Here is a 20,002-nt window from a genome sequence, read left to right as displayed (position 1 = left end):
ACCAAAGTAGTTTGTTTTTGGGAAATTTTGGAAAAAGCACATCCCATGACTTACACGGGGTTTTAAAAGAATTGACCATATTTAGAAAAGTTGTGGGGGCTCTGGTGCACTTAATAAAATACAGTAAAAATTAAAAAACCTGGGGCCCTCCAAAAAGGTTTAAAAACAACTGTCCCACAATTTTTCGGGTTTAACTTTCAAATATTTCCTTTAACCCATAATTCACGGGGGAACCCAAAGTAAAACCAGCCTTGCATCCACTTAGAGTTTAGCCCGGCCCTTTTCAAATCCAGGTTTCTGTACTGTTGGAAACTTCAGTATTTAAAATTATGTTTTTAAAATTTTCCCCTTAAACGGGGAAAAAGGGAAATGCTAAAAAAAGTCATAGAAGGAAAAAAACCCCATTACAAAATATTCAGAGGAAAGGGGGCTAAAGAAATTTTATTTTTTTTTTAAATATTTTTGTATTGGTGGGGGGGGGGTTTTGGGGTTTTTAATGTTGAAACCAATACTGTACAGGTCTATGGTGAAAATTCCTGTTTCCCTAAAGGGGCCCCTTATTGGTGATTTAAATTTCAAAAACCCAAAAAAAAAAAAAAAATTAAAAAACCAAAATCCGAGTGGGGCAAACCAACGTTCCTTAAGCTAGCTGGATAGTTTTCCTCACATGAAAAAAATCAAAATTTCCCTGGTGGAATTAGATTTTTTTTTTTTTGGGTTTTTACGTCAAAAAGACACAGAAATAGGTGATTTGGTGACGTTCCGTTTTTACTGGGGGGGAGGAAGACCTAAAAGGGTCCCCTTTTTCCGTGCATTTTTTTCAGGCACGAACGGGCCCCCTAAAGAAAGAACCCCCAAACCAACCCCTTAAAAGCTGGGCTGATATTTTCCTCACAAAAATAATCGAAACCAAAAGGGAAATTTAAAGAAACACAGCGGTTAGGGGCAAGTGGTCTGAATAAATGTATAGTACATTCGTGAGGTAGACATGTAATGAATGTAATAACATAAATGTAGATATGAATACATGTCAAATTTTAAAGAGAAAACAACACAAAATTAACAAACACTATTTTATTTCACATTACTATCAGCATTTATATAATATCATTATGAACAATGGCTTTAAAATGAGAGCGAATGATTACTCTAAAATGTCTAAAATCATCTTAGAAAAAAAAAACGAAAAAAAAAAACAGGTTCATGTGTAAAAAATTTACAATTTCAAGTGAAAGTCCAAGAAATTTTATGGCATTAAGTGTTTTACTAAAAAGTTTCACAATATTAAGAGCAGATGCTAAGAAATAACGCAGACATTTAAATAGCAAACTTCTAAAAGTACCAGTACTAAAGTAAGAAATAAATTTATATAAAATACCTGAATAATAACAGCCAACAGTGGAAGAATTCTAGCTCCATTTTTTTTTTCTATAAAAAAAAAAAAAATAATACCAACAATGGAAAAATATATCTCCAGCCTGAGTGTTTTGCATATCTCAAACAACAAAATTTTAGACCATACCACATGAATTATTTTAATCATTAGTAAGAACAGCTTTTTGTGAAAAGCACAAGATCTGAAATTTTTTATAATGGGGAAAATAAAGGAAAATAAAAAAACTTCCAAATGTCGACCAAATAAGATGTAAACAAATTTTCTGGGGCTGCTTATAACAAAAAAACACTAACTATAGAAGAGAAAGGGGTGAAAATAAAAATGACCCCTGTCACGAAAAAAAAACCAACAAAGTGCTTTTTGGGGACCAAACATGGATCCCCGACAAAACCCCGCGCATTTACCGGGAAATCTGCCAATTTCTATTAAAGTAGAGAAACTGGGTAGGGGAACAAACATGGATCCTGATCACCTGCGCGAAATTTGGGGCTGGGCTGGATCCCTCTGGTCGCAACCCCTTTTTGGTTTTTTTTCATGGGCGGCTCATATCTAAAAAACTTTTTTTTAAAAAGTTTATGGCTAATTTTTTTTGTAAAGTAATGATTAAAAATTTATTTAAAAACACATCAATTCTCAATTTGGGAAAAATCCAATGCCCCCAAAATTCTTGGGAAAAATTTTAACACATCCCCCTTTTAAATTTTTTTATTATAAAATGAAAAAAACATTGAGCAATGAAAGCCCCTAGAAAATTGCAAAAACCCATAATAAAATTTTTTTAAGAAATCATAGGATATTTGTCACATGCTAAAACTTCCTCTCCCATACTAAATTGCAAAAATAGACTTTTCCTTTTGATTTTCAGGGATTCCTATTTTTGGGGTTTTAGGGACTTTAATATCCAAAATTTCTTTGAAGTGAAAAAAACCCCAAAAGTAAAGGTTTTTTCAAGGGCCTTTTTGGCCCCGTTTCTTTTAAATGGCAAAGGGAAGTCAGTAAAGGGGCTTGTTACCAAAAAATTAAAAAGATTTATTTCTATCAAATAACCCAAACTTTCCATGTATTTAAAAATTAACTTTTTAACGGTTTAATATGAATCCAATCTTTTGGGATTAAAATTAAAAATACAGCTGGTTTTTTTTTTCCAACCAAAAATTATTAATACATAAACCCTTTTTTTATAAAAAAAAAACGTAAGGGTTTAAACAGTGAAACCCGTTTTTTTTTCTTCTTTTTAAAGTCCTACACTCTAATTTCACCTTAAATTAAAAAATTTTCCCTGTTTAACTAAAGAGGCTTTTTATTAATGCAGTGTTTTCCCCCCGGGTTTTAAAATTAAATACTTTTCCCTTTAAAGGGAATTTTTTTGTACCAATAAAAAAAAAGTGAGAACCCAAAGTGCCCACTGACGTAAGAATTTTGAAATGAGAATATAAAAGCCCCGCCAAAGACAAAACCAACATAGTGCGTTTTCTAACAGATCCCTGCTGTTTTTCTTACAAAAACCCCAATTTTCAAGGAGAGACCGATAGGGGAACAGCAGGATCCTTTATCAGACTGCGCAGGGTGGGGGGGCTGGCTGGGTCCATGCTGCTTTGCAAACGCACCTTTGGTTGGTTTTGTCCCTGACGCGGGCTCTATGGGGGACAAAAGGGAAAGACATTTTTAGCGGGTATGTACGCTAATTTACATTATCCCTTTATATAATAACCCGCATATTGTTTTTACTGTCAATACACAACATAAATATGATAATAATTGATTCGTAGATAAGTAATTACTACCATTTCATCCCTATATATCTATTATAGGTTCCTCCATCTTAATATTTTAGGAACATACCATAGTAGGAATAAGGGGTGGAAAGGTGGATTTAAAAAAAAAAAAAAAAAAAAAAAAAGAGAGAAAAATTACAGGGCAAGAGCCAATAATACATTTACATGAAACAACAGAGAGAAACAAGAGCTGTCCGTAAGACAGCGCGCTCGACTTTTTTATTGCTTGCCAATAAAAAAAAGTTTTTGCAGTAAAAGGCAATACAAGAATCTCTGTATTTTTAAAGTGAACAATGGCCATGAGCATTAAGATATTTAGTGAAGAATTATTTTACTGAATTGTGTGATACCCTTGAACACTGCAGCAAAGTTTGAAATGTTTAAGTCAAAAGAGGGCTGGTAAGAAAGAAAAAAAAACTTTTTTAGTGCTTGCCTATAATACAAAACATTGACAGTTAAGGGCCATAATTCAAATAAAATCTTTGACAGAATTACCTTCTCCTGGACATGTTTGGGAATCATGATTGTAAACAAGTATTCCAACTTTCAAATTAATATCTCAAACAGTTCAGTCAAAAAGTGGACTGGTACTAAAAACTTAACCAAGATTCTAAGTCGATAAAAGGCCTTAATTTTTAAAACAAATCCTTGACAGAGTTACCTTCTCTTGCGTACAGATGGGGGTAATGATGTGAAATAGCATTAAAAGTTTCAAAGCAATATCTCAAAGGGTTAAGGCAATAAGTGGATTTTACCCATATTCAATGTATTTTCTAAGTCAAAAAGGGGCATAATTCTGTCAAAAAACCTTGACAGAGTTATGTCCTCTTGTCTGTTGATGAAGGTCGTGATGGTAAACAAGTATGGTCAGTTTCAAAGCAATACCTCCAATGGTTTTGAAATAAAGTGAGGTGGTACAAAAAACTTAACCAAGCTCAATACACTTTCTAAGTCAAAAAAGGGCCATAATTCTGTCAAAAACCTTGACAGAGTTATGTACTCTTGTCTGTAGATGGAGGTTATGATGGTGAACAAGTATGGTAAGTTTCAAAGCCATACTTGTAATACTTCTGAAATAAAGTGGGGTGGTACGAAAAACTTAACCAAGGTGTGACGCCAACGCCGACGCCGGGGCGAGTAGGATAGCTCCCCTTTTCATAGAAAAGTCGAGCTAAAAACAGTGTCTGTACACCCTGAAAGTAGCAAACACCCTAAAATTTGAAAAAAAAAAATAATTTTTTTAGCACTTATTGCATTCATCATAACATAAAAACTTTCCTTTTCTAAACTATTATAAGGTATTTCTACATGTTTGCATATAAAACAAAAGTCCCCAAAACGCTTTACACTTCTTAACCCCTGATCAAAAATATGATTTTCCCCTTAAAAAAATCTGTAGAATCTTTTTTTTTTACTTGTGCAAAACACAAATGAAGCTGTTAACAATTTTCACTGTTTGCCATCAGTGTGTGCCTTATTTTAACATGAAGAAGTACCTTAAACATGAAATATTTACAGAAAAGTTTCATGGCATTATAGAATATCAAGACACAAGGAGATATTTCTCCCGTACCAAAACCTTATTCAGGCTTATCAGCATCCTTGACTCTCAAAAAAGAAAGGAAAACAACATTCACTTACAACTGTTTTCTTAAATCAATGATTTAAAAATCAGAAAAAGAACTTAATGATAAAAGTATTTGGTTAATTTAATGCAAACCAATATTTTCATTTATCACAAAGGGACCACCTTTGATTGACACTACATAATACAAAATTATTGAAAATGACAGCCGACAATTTCTTTGTAAAACACCCGAAAATTACTAAGCAGTAAAAGAGCAACAAAATGTGCCTTGCTGGGAAGTACTTGCCTAATTCTGCAGTCATAGCAAGACAGAAATCATCAACTACCATTATAATGTTTATTTAAGACAGCAAGTTCAATTCTATATATCAAATTAAAGTCTTAAAACACAAATATACCTGAAATGTAACACAATAACAAAGATGTATAAAAAAAACCTGCCATTTAATACCCTAAGGATTCTTAATGTTAAAAGCTTACCTACAAAACCATTGAAAAGGTAAATCAAGAAACCTCATATTATAATCATTACAAAATAATGCTTTATATATTTTTCTTCAAAATTTTACAAAATCTATTGTCAATCATAAAAAAAAAATTATCATGTTATCAAATTAATATTATCGTCAATGTAACATCATTATAAATTCATCAATCATCATCATCATCAATCATCATCATCTCTCTCTAACTATCTAAACAAACATTATCACCGGTAGACGAATGAGCCGTGTCATGACAAAACCGACATAATGGGTTTGCGACCAGCATGGATCCAGACCAGCCTGCGCATCCGCGCAGTCTGATCTGGATCCATGCTGTTTGCTTACAGACCCTATAACAAGTAGAGAAACTGATAGCGAACAGCATGGATCCTGATCAGCTGGTCTGGATCCATGCTGGTCGCAAACGCATTATGTTGGTTTTGTCGTGACACAGCTCAAATTAAAACTCTTGATCAAAAAGTCTTAAAATGAGAAACTTACAAAATGTTTACAATACATAATATTCGCATGCTGCTTTGTCAAATATTGTCGTGAATTGAGTGAATAGCTCAATATCACAACACTTAACATTTCTATATCTCATCATATTGTACATTCATCTCTCCCTACAAGCTACTCTTCATACATAAAACAGCCATGAAAATATTAAAGTCCTCATCAGTTAATATATAAATTTAAAGCCAATTTAACTCCGAGAGAGAGAAAACAAACAAAACCAATAAATCATATTCATCAAGTTATTCATTTGTCTAAAATGGTATTCATTCCTACATCAATTCAAGATCTGGGCAAATTAACAATTTTTTTACAAATAATAAGTCAAATTACATTAAATTAAAAGATTCCAAGATTAATTTCCCTATAATGAACCTCCCCTAGCTATTCCATTAATTGTATTATGTCCTTACTCTTGATCATTTTTTGATTTTGCCAATTAACTTGAAACTATAAAGACATTTTAAAGTGTTACATTTGTTGTATAAAGATCAATGGTGATTTTCAAGCTCTCTACAGAAGGAAGCCTGGTGCCCCTCTGTGCGTTATTTTAGCCACAAGCAGGTACTGAAGTAGAACCACTGACTTTCAATAAGCCAGCTGGATAGCCTAGACGGATCCACAAACATATTGATGAGGAACAGATGATTTTAAGTCGGCTTACTTAACCACTTGGCTGTGGCAGCCCTTTCTAATTATAATGTTACAAGATGATGACATTATATAAAGATATATGATTAAGATATAATACACTATGACACTTTATGTTATATAATTCAAGTTATTACCTACACTGGCCATATAAATGTCAATAAAATGCACACATACAGATATCAATTACAAAATAATCATAACTTTTATTCCCTGTAAGATGATATTATAATCAACAGTTTTGTGCAAATGAAATTAACTTCTCCACCATTCATGATCAATAATATTTAGATTCATTGTTAACCACTTAACCTGTGCAACTTCTTAAAGGGACTCCACTGAAGTTTTATGGCATGGTGGGGCTTGAAATAATTTTCTGATTGAATGTTCTATTGATGTAGGTCTAGACCAAGAACTTGTGGTCATTTGCTTACTCCATTTTTCCATACTGTTACTTTTAATTGTGAAATATGACCAAAAATTGGACTAAATCTGACTAAGAGTCACAAAAATACGATTTTCAACTTATTTAAGGGTGTCTCTCTTGATTATCTTGTGCATATCTTTCTGATTTAAAAGGCCCTGCTGATCTATGAAAGAAATTCAAATTTTAAAATTTAAGGCATTTGGACCTCAGTGGAGTTCCTTTAAATTAACTTGACCAGCTTCCATATCTGTAACTTTGGGAGATATCAAGTTATCAATATGATCATTAAAAGCTGGTTAGCCAACAGTATCAAGCCTGGCAAAACTGCATTGATAAGCAGGCATGCCTGGCTCTATGCTAGTGGCAAAGGTTTATATTATAACATTTGTTTTCAGAAGGTCAAGAGTTAATTTATCAGAATTTCTTGTACTATTGATCTATTTATGACAGAAAAACTTTAAATACTGATAAAATTACTGTGACAATAGCCTAAACAACACAAACTTGTACTGACAATGGCAAATTGTGTGCTCAAAGACTATATAAATGGAAGGTTTTCCCTGCCTGACAAAAAATCCAGTAAGTATAATAAACAGTAACTGATCTGTGTAGTTGAAACAATTCTAAAAACAAAAATACTGACGTTTAAACCCAACAAAACCAGCAATCCAAGGCTAGAAGACGTAAAAAAAATCATTAAGACCAATAAATACTTTAGATAAATATCAAATGTTCTCTTTTTTCTCCCCATAAAAATGTCAAACTAACAGAATATGAAAAAGACCGGTAAACATAAAATCCATCAAAAAAAAATTCTTGAAACATACAATAAATTATTTTAAAATATTTCAGTGTTGACATTTTCTATGTGTAATTTCCTAGTGATCTATATGAACAAATGTTTTGAACCAAAATCTGGTAAAAGAATATGAAAAGCTCTTTACAAAGCTGTTCTTTGACAGACAAGATTACAACAGACACATTTTTATGAGACTTTGAGAGACATTATTGAGGCCAGAAAGCATTTTGACACCTTACCTATAGGAACCAAAAGTGATTAAGTCTTTGCTACCAGTATAGGGCAAAGCTGGCATCCACCACCATGCACTCTGACCAGGCTCTTTACTATAAGCAGCTAAACTTTTGTATTCGGATAATGAAATCCCTTTAACTTTGAATGGACAATTCCAAATTCAAAGCTGGGCAAATTCATTATACAAATTCAGTGGGTTAAGGGTTTGATATATACAACATTGTAATGGCAGCAATTATACAAATCAATCAAACACAAAACTATTCATTAGAGGTCAACATATCAGAGGTCACTGCATATATATAAAACTGATTAATCCTATCTTCCCTTCAAATCTAAATGGAACATCCCAAATAAGTAAATCCACCTGCTCTCCTACCTATGAAAGTGAAAAATTTGGAACATTCCATCTCTACAATACAGAAGAGTCCATTAACTAGCATATGAGGGGTAAGACAGGTTTGAACCATTAGTTTTTTTATGAGGTATATTTTATCTGAGATAAACAAGACATAAGTTTCCCTGATCATTACCTGTTTCACAACATATGACATAATATCTGTTTTATTTTTTTATTTATTTCAGCAGAAATCTTAAATGACTGATTTTAAGGCCAAAAAAAAAGAAAAAGACTAACGTTAAAGTACAATGTTGAACCTTTTTTTGGAAATCTACCTAAATCTACCATTTTATAAACATCTTTAAAAAGCTCAAATAATATGTCAATGAAAATTCGTATGAACAATCAAAATATGAGAATATTGATAAACAAATAATATGTGTAAAAAACTGGTATGTAAAGGTATTTACTTATTTGACATTGTTTTTAAAGAGGGCCTTTTATTAAATAAGAATTTTATAACTTGAAACAGATCCAATTTGAGGTATACCTGTTACAATATATGAGCCAAGTTCACATTGTAATAAATCAGGTCAATCATATCAGGTTATAAAGAATAAAAATTGTATTTCTTCATGTAAGGCCCATTATGCCTCAGAAATGCTTTTATTTTTATTTCTCAAAAGCTTTTTAAGTTTGGTGTTCTTTTATAGTATCCACAAAGTAACTCATTGGCCAATTACCATTTTTTTTATTTGTTTCTTTTTGGCAATAAGTACAGTTATAGTGAAATTAGTATTTTGTATGGAAGTCAAAATACTCCTTTGTTTACATTTTTGCTACCTTTATGACAAATCATTTCACATTTATTGCTAATTTCTTCAGGTAACAAACATCTAACATTTTTTAAAAACATTATCTAAACATTATAAAATTTTCTTAGTCCTCCTAATTAAGATCCATATAAACATAGCTTTAAGTTAACATCCATATAATATAGCTTTTCTTAGTCCTAATTAAAATCCATATAAACACAGATTTTCTTAGTACTCCTAATTAAAATCCATGTAAACATAGCTTTTCTTACTACTCCTAATTAAGATCCATATAACATAGCTTTTCTTAGTCCTCCTAATAAAGATTCATATAAACATATTAGTCCTACTCATTAAGATCCATATAAACATCATATTTAACAAGTTTCCCTGTAAACATACCTTAAAAAATCAGTAACAATAATTGTGACCAACTAGACATAAAAACAACAACAACAACAACAATATATATAAGATTGTTCTACGTTCTAAAAAAATCTTTAAATACCAATTTCTTCTTCAATAACACTTTTGATTACTTCACGTCTTGTGATTTTTGTGTCAGTTTGTTTCTAGATGAATAAATAGAATTTAAAATAATAATGAATAGAACTTTGAATACCTTTTTAAAGAAAATATTAACATAAAAGACTTCTATAAATAACTTCCTTTGATAAAAATGTTAAGATTGTATATTGTAAAGCATATAAAAATTACATAGTTAAATTTTGAAAATAAGAATAAAATAAAATCGTCAATCATAGGGCTGTGTGTGTCCCATATTTTCATTATATAGCATTTTTAAAACACACAAAATGTTAATTCTTTTCAAAGATAATTGTCTTACAGTTCCACATGCATAGCAATTTTGAATAAAAATTAAAAATGTACCTGGTATTATTCCAACAGATTATTTGCAAAATTAGAGACATTTTTATCAACTAATGTACATCCCTTTAATAAGGAAAAAATAAAAATAATTAAGAATTTAAAGTGGCCAATGTCCTTATAAATGTATTCTCACATTAAAAACACGGGGCAAGTCAAAAATTGCCATGTGTTGTCCTGTTTTGTAAATAATATATATGTATACTAAAAATTCAAGGTAGCCTATAGCACATGTTTAACTGTATACTTATGACCCACTAAAGTAGCACAGCATCCAATCATTGTCATCTATATGCTGCCTTTTATTGTAATGCCTAATTTACAACATTAAAGTGATCTGACATGTCTCACATGGCACAAAGTCACATGACACTCCCCCCATGTGTGTCACATGATACAGAGCTGCTACATTCAGCAGGTACTTATCTATTTTGCCCTATTTAATGATTTGCATTTGATTCAAATAATGTGCAACAGGGATTTGGAAATCATCTTTAATAATCAAACAGTACTGTTTCTGAATTATGTGTCAATAAAATATTCTTACATGATTATATTATAGGACATTACATCTTACACAGTATGCTGAAACAAATGGATATTAAATAAGTTAAAATTCTTTAATCAAAGCCCAATTTACATAAATTATTCTGTTAAAATCACTCTACTTAACCTCAATAGTCACTGTGACTGTTGGTAAAGAGTCATCCACATTACTGCTGATTTACCGGAAGTCTATTGCTGCAGTCATACAGATTTAGAAACCATCTTCCTTCAGTTTAAACCTATCTATATTTCTAAGCTTAACTGAAAGCTTATTTGAATATTTTCCTGGAATTCACCAGTGCCAGTGTCATACGAGGAAATTGTGTTGAGACTTGAGTAGGGCTCGAATCTATGAGGCAAGACACTTTGACCACACTGTCAGTGCTTTCCATTTCAATATGTACTCATGATCTTTTAGAAGATTTTTTTTTATAAAAATACCATTGATTAATCTTGTAATATTGAAAGAAAAAAATCCAAACAAACATCTATTGAACCTTTAGCCTGCTGGTGCAGATTTCATAGTCTGGCCCTCACTGTTTGCTACTCAGTCATAAATTATTTTGAAATTTACCTAACAGTAATAAATTGTTTTGTGCCAATTAAAAGGTGGACAAGTGCACTTAAGATATTTGGGGTGGCAATGGTAATGTCAAAATTAAGAAGGGGAAAAAATACCACCCACTGTTACACATCACTTGAATCAACCTGTACAAACACAGATGCCTTGAAGTATCTACAGTAACAATGGTGACATTAAATTAGCATTAAATATATCATACAAATACTAACATGCAGTAAATATAATTATGTAAAAACTCTTAAAAGTGCAAATATTAAGAACAATCATCCGTACATGATGCAAAAACACATGTTTTTCCTTAATGTATCAAATCCTTTAAAATGTAACAAAAGACATTGTGTCAATTTTCAAAATCTAAAATGCCCTTCAGTATGTCACTAATCAAATTCATTTTAAGAGTAAAATTTCTTGAGTGAGCATTTAATTTTAACAAAATTCAACATTTTGACAATGTCCCGAGAAGATATTCTTGCTACACCGTATTACCAGTCAAACACAATGATAAAATTAAAGAGTGCAACCTGATCAAAATTTTAACATCCAAGTGTGTCAAAATACAAACACACTTGCTCAACATCACTGTCTCTCATTTATACAAAAACCCATACATATAAAATATTTAAATGTTGATTTTAATATATATGTCCCAGACAAAAATATGCATTACATAAATACATACTTAATCAGCACAGAAAGTCATTCCAATTAACACACTTCCTTCTGAAAGCGTGTAAACTCATTCCATGCATATATGTATGTCAAACATGTAGAAATCATCAACAATATTGTAACTAAATAACTTCACAAATCATGTCCACTTCTTAAAATGTCCAGTTTTCTTCCTGCAAGACGTGGTAAAATAGAATACGAATAAAAATTCACACAAAGTCCTAAAAATTTCAATGAGGTATTAATGCATGATATCATTAACTGAATAAACACACAAAAAATCTTGAGGTATGTAGTTAAATTTCCATAGCTACCTTTTAGCGGCATCTACACTTGTTGTGTGCCACTAGGAAATTAAAATAGCACTGGCAAATGTCTCCAGTCACTCTTTAATGTCTCTTTCTTAAAACTTTGCAAGAAAAAATCTATTTCTAAATCCACGAATATAAATAGAATGGTGTATTAATTAGGTAAAAGACATATTAATGACACACTGGCAGTTAAATCACTGTCCAATAAATGAAACCTGCATCGTTAAGATATAAAATAAAAGTTTTGTTGCCTTTTTATAAATAAAAACAAGGCCATTATAATGCGAGGTAACTGTTGTTGAAGATGTGTTCTGTTGTCCATGGCAACCGTTTTGTTCCCTGGTTACCATGGGTCACGATTACAGAGTCTGCACAACTATGGGTGATACAGGAGGTAATCCCTGGTTGGTATTTATTATAAGAGGTTGTTGTGAGTTGACAACACTGTTACTCGTAGCAAGGTTTGAGGTATTCATTGTCCTACTGAGTTGACATATGCGTTCTAACACACAGTCCGCCGACAGACGTGCTTCTGCATCATGATCCCAACATTCTTCAATTGTTGATGACAATGCATCAAGACCCTGAAATCAAATACAAATGAACAATTTTCACAATGTAGATTCTTTTAAAGAAATACTGCTCTCATCTTTCAGTAAAAGAATTTCATCGCAGGAATTTATGGCAAGTTTCATGCCCTATAACAAGTCAAGTAAAAAAGTTTGTCCTCTCTTAAAAAATATGCCAGGTTTTTTAATGACACTAAAATATTCATAATGTAAAATGTTTCTTGAGAAGTAAATGTTGATAATTCGAAGTAATTTTGAATGAACATTTATATGATTAGAACAATAATTTTGATCAAGAACAATTTATTATCTGCCAAATATAGAAATGTTATATTGAATCATGCATCTCATAATATGTGATCATGTATCTCACACCAACAACATATGTATATTTTTTATATAGTTATGGTATAACAAAACTTCCATTAAAACTAAAGTTGTCAATGTGTTTCTAAGCAAGTAACACACATAATAAATCAGATATATAACATACACTGATTCTTTATTTTTAATCATTTTAAAGTTTTTGTTGAACACAAGAAAAAGCACTATCAAGTTATATCTATACTTATTATTGCCAAAGATACCATATAACATTGTAAAAGATATATAACATTGTAAAAGATACCTCGTATCATTGAACATACAGTCTAATGGTCATTTGTCTTCAACTACTGATTCAGGAATTATGTGGGAAAAGTTGTTGGTCACTTGTGGAGACATTGTTATTTACTGGTAATTTATCCAGGTAGGTCGGTTAGGTGGATCAGTAGCCTGATTGGCCCAACAATATGTTAAAATTAGCAAAAAGAAACGAAAACAATGGGCAAGAAGAAAACATACCGGATGTTTTTGCCAGTGATCCTTGACTGAAGGTCGTACTTTATTGATGACAACTAACTCTTGCATGTCCTCTAGGGTAGGATGCTGCCCTATCTCCTCCTCAAACGGTAACTGATAATCTCCAACTGGACCTAAATGGTACAAGCAAAAAATAATCACAATAGATATAGCATTAACTCAAATTTACAAAATTACATCATGAACAATTCTATAAGTTTCTGTCATTACCAGACTTAGGGAACAGTTTTAACAGTGTAATGAGATAAACAACCATTAATATATTTAATCAGTATAAACCAATATTAACACCTTTGAGGGTACTGACTAAAGTAAAGATGGTCTATATTTGTTAAAATAGCTGGTTAATCTTAACCACCCAACTGCAGCATCAAGCTAAAATAAATATGTGTTAACTTTTGACAACAGCTACTTGTTATTTGTTAATTTTAAGAGCCTACCGTCTGCTGCAGTACACCTTGACATGATTTCCCAAAGAACAAGTCCACAAGCATACATGTCAATCCGCAAAAATGCATCTCTATTGAAACTAATAGCGCCCTCGAGCACTTCCGGAGCCATGTAACGCCTTGTACCAACCTAAAAATCATAAAATTGTTTTATGTTTATATGCATTATCAAAATTTGATATACACACACTTCTACAGGCTTTATTGATCATTGTATAATCACTAGTATTAGTCCTGTTACTGATATCCAACCCAAAAATATGTAGGTTACTAGGTATGAATATATATTCTTGCATGAAACTGCTTATTTAGGTATTAATAAACAAAGAAGAAAAACATGCATCTATAGATTTTGGTGAACATGCACCTTTGTTGCACTTTTTTCTTAAATGCAATGTAAAACAGCTAAATGCTATGACGGCTCAGATAATTTTATCATCAAAACATAACTGTCGAATGACATTGCACTTGCAGGTGGAAGGCATGTCAAAGGCAACATTAACCATTTCTTTATATGAAGTACAGATAATGAAATGTGGGAAACCAATTTAGACATACTTTTATAAAAGAATAGCACTAATACACCTTTTTTCATGAATTAACATCTGGACAAGCACAATGACACATTTAGTGCAGATGTGCAAGAAAAAGATGCATTAACTTTCTACTATTAGTATTAAATGTCTCTAGTTGGCAATTAAAAAATAGGGTAGGTATATGGACCTAAATAAGTCTTAATCTAAACCAGGGCCATACTAATTACTAAACCATGTAAGTTTTATTACATTGTCAATTGTTTTATTCTTAAAAAGTATTATAAGTTCCAAGTTGCTTATAAGCAGACAATTAATGACATTGAATATTTCCAAAAACTGTTTATCAGAGACAGAATGTAATTAAGTAAAAATCCTTAATGTACTAAAGAAACTTTATAAGTTAATGTTTTACCAGTCCATGTGTTTCTCCTGGGTTTTTCCCTGGTTCAAACTTGAGAGCTAGACCAAAGTCAGCAATGACTGCGGTGAGATTTGAAGTGATCAGCACATTTTTGCTCTTGAAGTCTCGATGAGCCACTGCCGGCTTAGCTTCCATGCCCCTAATTGGTGCAATCTCGTCGTGTAAAAATGACAAACCACGCGCTATTGATTCTGCCATTTTACACAACTCACTCCAAGTAACAGTGTTTCCTTTCAGATATTCACACAATGACCCGTTTTGTTGGAACTCTGTGATAAGCCACAACTCTAGGTTCAGGTTATCTCCCCTTCGCTCTGTACCAATGAACCGTAGAATGTTGTCATGACTCTGCATGTGAGGTAACCGATAAATGTCTTGCTCAGTCAACCATGACTGCTTGTCCTGAAGTGGAAATATCTTCACAGCTACAACCTCTTCATGTAGCTGTGCCTTCCACACTGACCCAAACCTACCACGGGCTCGTACCTCAACAAGCTTCAAAGGTCGAGGAGGATGAGGCGAAGGTGGCATATTATGAATTGGGTCAACTGTGGGTAACTGTTCATGATATTCATACTCTTGCCGTTTGAATCGTTTCCACATCCAGAAAACTAGAACAATAACTGCAGCAACTCCAACTAACGGAACAATGGAATAAATGAGGGTTTTTGTCAGTTTACTACTGGGCAGCTTTTTCATCGCAGTGTTGCCTTCTGAAAAACATGATTAGAAATAAATTGAAAACCACAACCAAAAAATTTTTGAGATTGAAAGACATTGTTAGGAATTAAAAAGTCTGTATTAAGTCTATATTAAGGTATGTATCAGTGATTTTTCTATGCCTTATACATGCTGTTTCCCAAAGCAAAACATGCTTTATTTTCCTCTAAAATGGAAGTTGACTTTGCTACATTCACAGTTGTTGGGTGTTTAATTTCAACCAGTTTTTATTCTTTTAATGGGCTATATTTTCCCCTTCAGAAAGTCACAATAAAAATCACTTTGTTTAAACCATTATCCTGCTGTAACCAGAAATGGTAAGCCTTGGTCACCAGTATAGATCCAGGCCAGCCTGCACAACTATACATTTTGACCAGGCTCTACAATGTTGGCTGATGAAATTTTCTGATACCCTAAAAATAATAATGGAAGCTGGACAGGTCCATATAAAAAAATCCACAGACAATTTGAAAACTACATCTGACAGAATACACCTTAACAATACAGAAAATTATATATTAGAAATAAAGAAGGCATACTTAATAACTTATTAAGCATCACAGCTTTAATTCACAGTCATTGTTCATAGCTATTAATGATATCTATATCTAGATAAAACATCACTTTAAAAGACAATTAAGTAATCAAATACCAGTGCTAGTTGGTGGTGACGTGGGTGGATAGTAAACATTTTTCACATTGTTGTTACATCTTGGGTCAGAACAGCAACAAAAATTCAGATGTTTAATTGATGGAGACTGCACACATTGCGAGTTGTTTACACAATTCTCCTCCACTGACCAACAACCTTTCATTACATATTCCACCATGCCATCTGTGCCTGAAATTAGAAACAAAGAAATTTTAAAGCTACTTGGTCGGCTTTATAATTCTCATGTACTATGTATCCCTTATAGATACTCTGTAAATAGACACACAAGAGACACAGTATGTCCACTACGATGTTTAATATCATATTTTACAGAACCTAGAATAAGATCAAAGTTAACATTCATTTCAGTGGTACAATAATCAACAAGCAGTTAAATTCTTAATACAGCTTCATTTTAATTTTAGTTTTACAAAAAATAAATATATCTTTCAAATGACCTTTAGGGTCAAAAACAATTTTTTAATTTACAATTCAATGTATTGGAAAAAGACACATTTAGCCATTTTAGTTCTAAAATGTTAACAACTGATATTAAATTACAAATCTTACCATTTTTCCAGGAAGCAAAACAGTAAGCTTTGGGTGAGCCCTCACACTTTTGGTAACAGCCTCCATTAGCACAATTTGGGTCATTCTTGTCTAAGCGCTCACATTCAATAACATTGACTGTTTCATCCTGAGGAGACGCACTTGCCCCTGCTGATAAGCCCCCTGAAGAAATAATTCAAATATGGAGAAGTACTAGTTTTATTGAGAAATTTATGCGTATTAGATAGTAAAATTAATTATAAATGAAGAATTTTCATTAGGTTCCCAAGTAACGGTATGTTACTTTTATAGCGAGCTCAAAGGGCCTGCTCGCAAAGCGAGCTTTACGATTACGCGAGTACCTGCTTGATAGTGATGGTTTTGAAAACTTTCATCCAAATTACCGAACTGACACATCGCAACTTTTTCGAATTACAAGATAACGATAAAAGCAAAGGTATTCTGATTGAAAACAGAAGCGTAGACTGGTGTCCTGCGCACTTATATGGGAACCATAATCAATTGATAATATGACAGGGAACCAGAATCAATGGAAACAGTGTAAAAAATACCAAATGACAATTTTAAAACGGAAATGTGAAATAAAAATGAACCATTACTTATTACTATTTCACGGTCAAAGTTAATCGTGCTTGCTTTGAGGCTTTGCCTTTTTCATATAACTATTTGGGCTATATCCTGGATTAGACCCCGGGGTCTTTTTTTTAGTGTATTATATACAAGTTTTACTCCTGAAAAAATACATAGGGGTCTAATCCAAGAGATTGCCAAGTATTTACATACAAAATATCCTTCATGGCATTCAAAGTTCAACAAAACAAATATTTTCTTTTTACATACATTGTCACAAAATAATTTACAGACAACAGAAAGAATAAGCGCCTGCTAGTCAGAATTGATTGCTAAGTAGCATATCCCTCTGATGTAATTAAATTATTAATTTATTAATTAACTTGTTAAACTTGCAAATTATCTCGACTCCACAACATAATTTTAACACCTTTAAAAATAGAACCTATTATAAATGTCACATAGGAAAATCAATTCTTATTGTTATTTATTTTTCTAGTTAATGCCTAAACTCACCATGGAGTAGAATTAGTATTAATATCAGCGGACAAGATAAAGGTTTGAAAAATGTCAACATGTTTGTATTCTGGCAAACAATCTTGCTTTTGTTTATCATTTTCATCGATTTTCAAGAAGATAAGGAACTAGTGTTGTATCCATGGGATATCTGCGGCTGGTTTTTCATCTGCATCTACCATTAAGTAAGCTAACACTCAATGAAATACTACAAAATCGAACGAAACTTTGTCAATTATAGTCCAAATTTGTTTCCAAACATCAAACATGGCCGACTTTCATTTCAGATGCCCGGATGTAAATATGGATTAAATCTTTTTTGTACCGTACCTTTACCGTGTGAAATGACTCACCAAAGCGAAAAATAACAATAACCTACCAAGCAATAACGTAAAAAATATGTTTAGCTTTCCGGTAAATTATATTTATCAACATATCAACAGAATTAAATCTTGTGCGATAATTTAAAATATTTCACACACTAGTTTGTCATCAACAAGTTTTACTCTCAACACGGTTTACAAAAAAAATACAAGTTGTAGCCTACTTTCTATCTATCTTAGTAAAACATTTTTATATAAAATACTATAATTTTAATGTAAAAGGTTAATTTTAGAATCTGTCTTTGACAGGATAATTTATTGATATTGAAGTGTGAACACTTTTCTGTTATGTTTCTATGAAAGCTAAAATACAATTATTGGCCGTATGAAATTTATAAATTTATCAGATCAGGTTTTTTTGCGCTGGAATTTATTATAATGTAAATATTATCTTCTAGATTTGACAACACTTGAATATTTCTTTGTCAGATACCATGTATGTTATCAAAATCGTTAAATTATCCTTCACCTTTCAAAATATAGAATGCAATAACAAAACATATATAAAAATAAGGTCAAGTATATTTGTTTAACTCTCTGTTTGTCGGACATCTCAACCACAAAATCTTTAATATTTAAGATTAAAATGTCTTAAGTGTGAAACAGTCTTCAGATGAAACGTCTTACATTCCATATGGAACAGGTTTATATTTTGTTCGTTTTTCGTTGACACACACCTCTTATTCCTCCTACTCATATAATTACATATGTATGATTAATGCATTTCTACCTATTAAATAATAGAGAGGTGCCCAACCGTAAACAATTATAAATCGGAAGAAACACTAAATAACCTTATCAACACTGTCGATAAGCAGAATAGCAACTGTTGAGTCTCCAGCAGAGTGAGGCTTTATCTATGCTTATATAGTTTCACCGTTCCTTTAATAGCGACGCATCAACCATTCAACATCCAACAGAGTGTATCTTCTGCACCCCCCCCCCCCCTAAAAAACAACAACAACAACAAAAACAGCATACCCAATCCATTATCATATTGTCATACATTTTCTACCTTGTTGCCATTAAAGATAACAAAAACAAACAAAAATGGTACTGACTAGCTTGAGAGCTCTTTAATCTAGGTACATTGCAGACATACGGTATTAGGATACGGAATTAGTTTTTATCTAGGATTCTGGTTCAACTTTCAACTACCAAAAAGAATACGGATACACAAAAAAGAGATTATCGGCGTTTTTTTATGGAACCAGGAAACTACTATGAAAACAGTTCATTGTGCGTAGATAGTTGGTGAGAGTATTGACTTTGTGCCTAGTGATTAAGGTCGCCAGGCCAATTAAGCTATTCAGACCATCTAGGAAAACCCGTCAAAGTGTTTTTTCTATCGCAGAATAAAAATCTTAAGCAGTGGTAATGATAAGGTACAATGAATGCAACTGAACATAAGAATGCCCAGGTTTAAAAGCACCCCCCATGATTAGATGCTGAAGTTCCTGTTTAAACTATTTAAGTCATTGACACACACATATGACATTATTTGAGTAAAGAATAGTGGTTAAATGTTGTTGAAGTTGAATTTATTGGAACAATAACAATAAAATTCAATTATTTGATATTAGAATCAGCGTTGAATGTCTACTTGAATTATCAAACGGTATACTTCAGCATCAGTAACTTGCCCTTTCAAGAAAGCAACAGTCTTATCAATGTAAACACACTGTGTATTTTAAAAAAAAATAATGTGACAAATAACAGCACCTGTAGCTAC

At 32.2% G+C, this 20,002-nt stretch overlaps 1 protein-coding gene across 1 annotated transcript; it reads right to left on the bottom strand.

The window, feature by feature from the left end:
- Positions 1 to 3,586: 3,586 nt before the first annotated feature.
- LOC132722659 (activin receptor type-2B-like) lies at positions 3,587 to 18,197 on the bottom strand. Its single transcript, XM_060707180.1, has 7 exons — positions 17,888 to 18,197; positions 16,802 to 16,963; positions 16,232 to 16,420; positions 14,851 to 15,572; positions 13,894 to 14,032; positions 13,436 to 13,566; positions 3,587 to 12,607 (listed from the first exon to the last, which is right to left on the bottom strand). The coding sequence occupies exons 1-7, from the start codon at positions 17,991 to 17,993 to the stop codon at positions 12,383 to 12,385; spliced, it is 1,674 nt and encodes a 557-aa protein (XP_060563163.1). The 5' UTR covers positions 17,994 to 18,197; the 3' UTR covers positions 3,587 to 12,382.
- Positions 18,198 to 20,002: the final 1,805 nt, after the last annotated feature.

Source organism: Ruditapes philippinarum, unplaced genomic scaffold (genome assembly GCF_026571515.1).
Source record: "Ruditapes philippinarum isolate M1 unplaced genomic scaffold, ASM2657151v2 ctg3513_1_1_1_1, whole genome shotgun sequence".
Taxonomy (NCBI): domain Eukaryota; kingdom Metazoa; phylum Mollusca; class Bivalvia; order Venerida; family Veneridae; genus Ruditapes; species Ruditapes philippinarum.
This window is presented reverse-complemented; position numbering and strand designations above follow the sequence as displayed.

Coding starts and splice junctions, on each gene's coding strand:
- LOC132722659 (XM_060707180.1), bottom strand. CDS start 17,993: ATGAAAATGATAAACAAAAGCAAGATTGTTTGCCAGAATACAAACATG. Junction 16,421..16,801: donor TTTTGCTTCCTGGAAAAATG/GTAAGATTTGTA, acceptor TTCTAATTTCAG/GCACAGATGGCATGGTGGAA. Junction 14,033..14,850: donor CAGGAGAAACACATGGACTG/GTAAAACATTAA, acceptor TATGATTTTTAG/GTTGGTACAAGGCGTTACAT.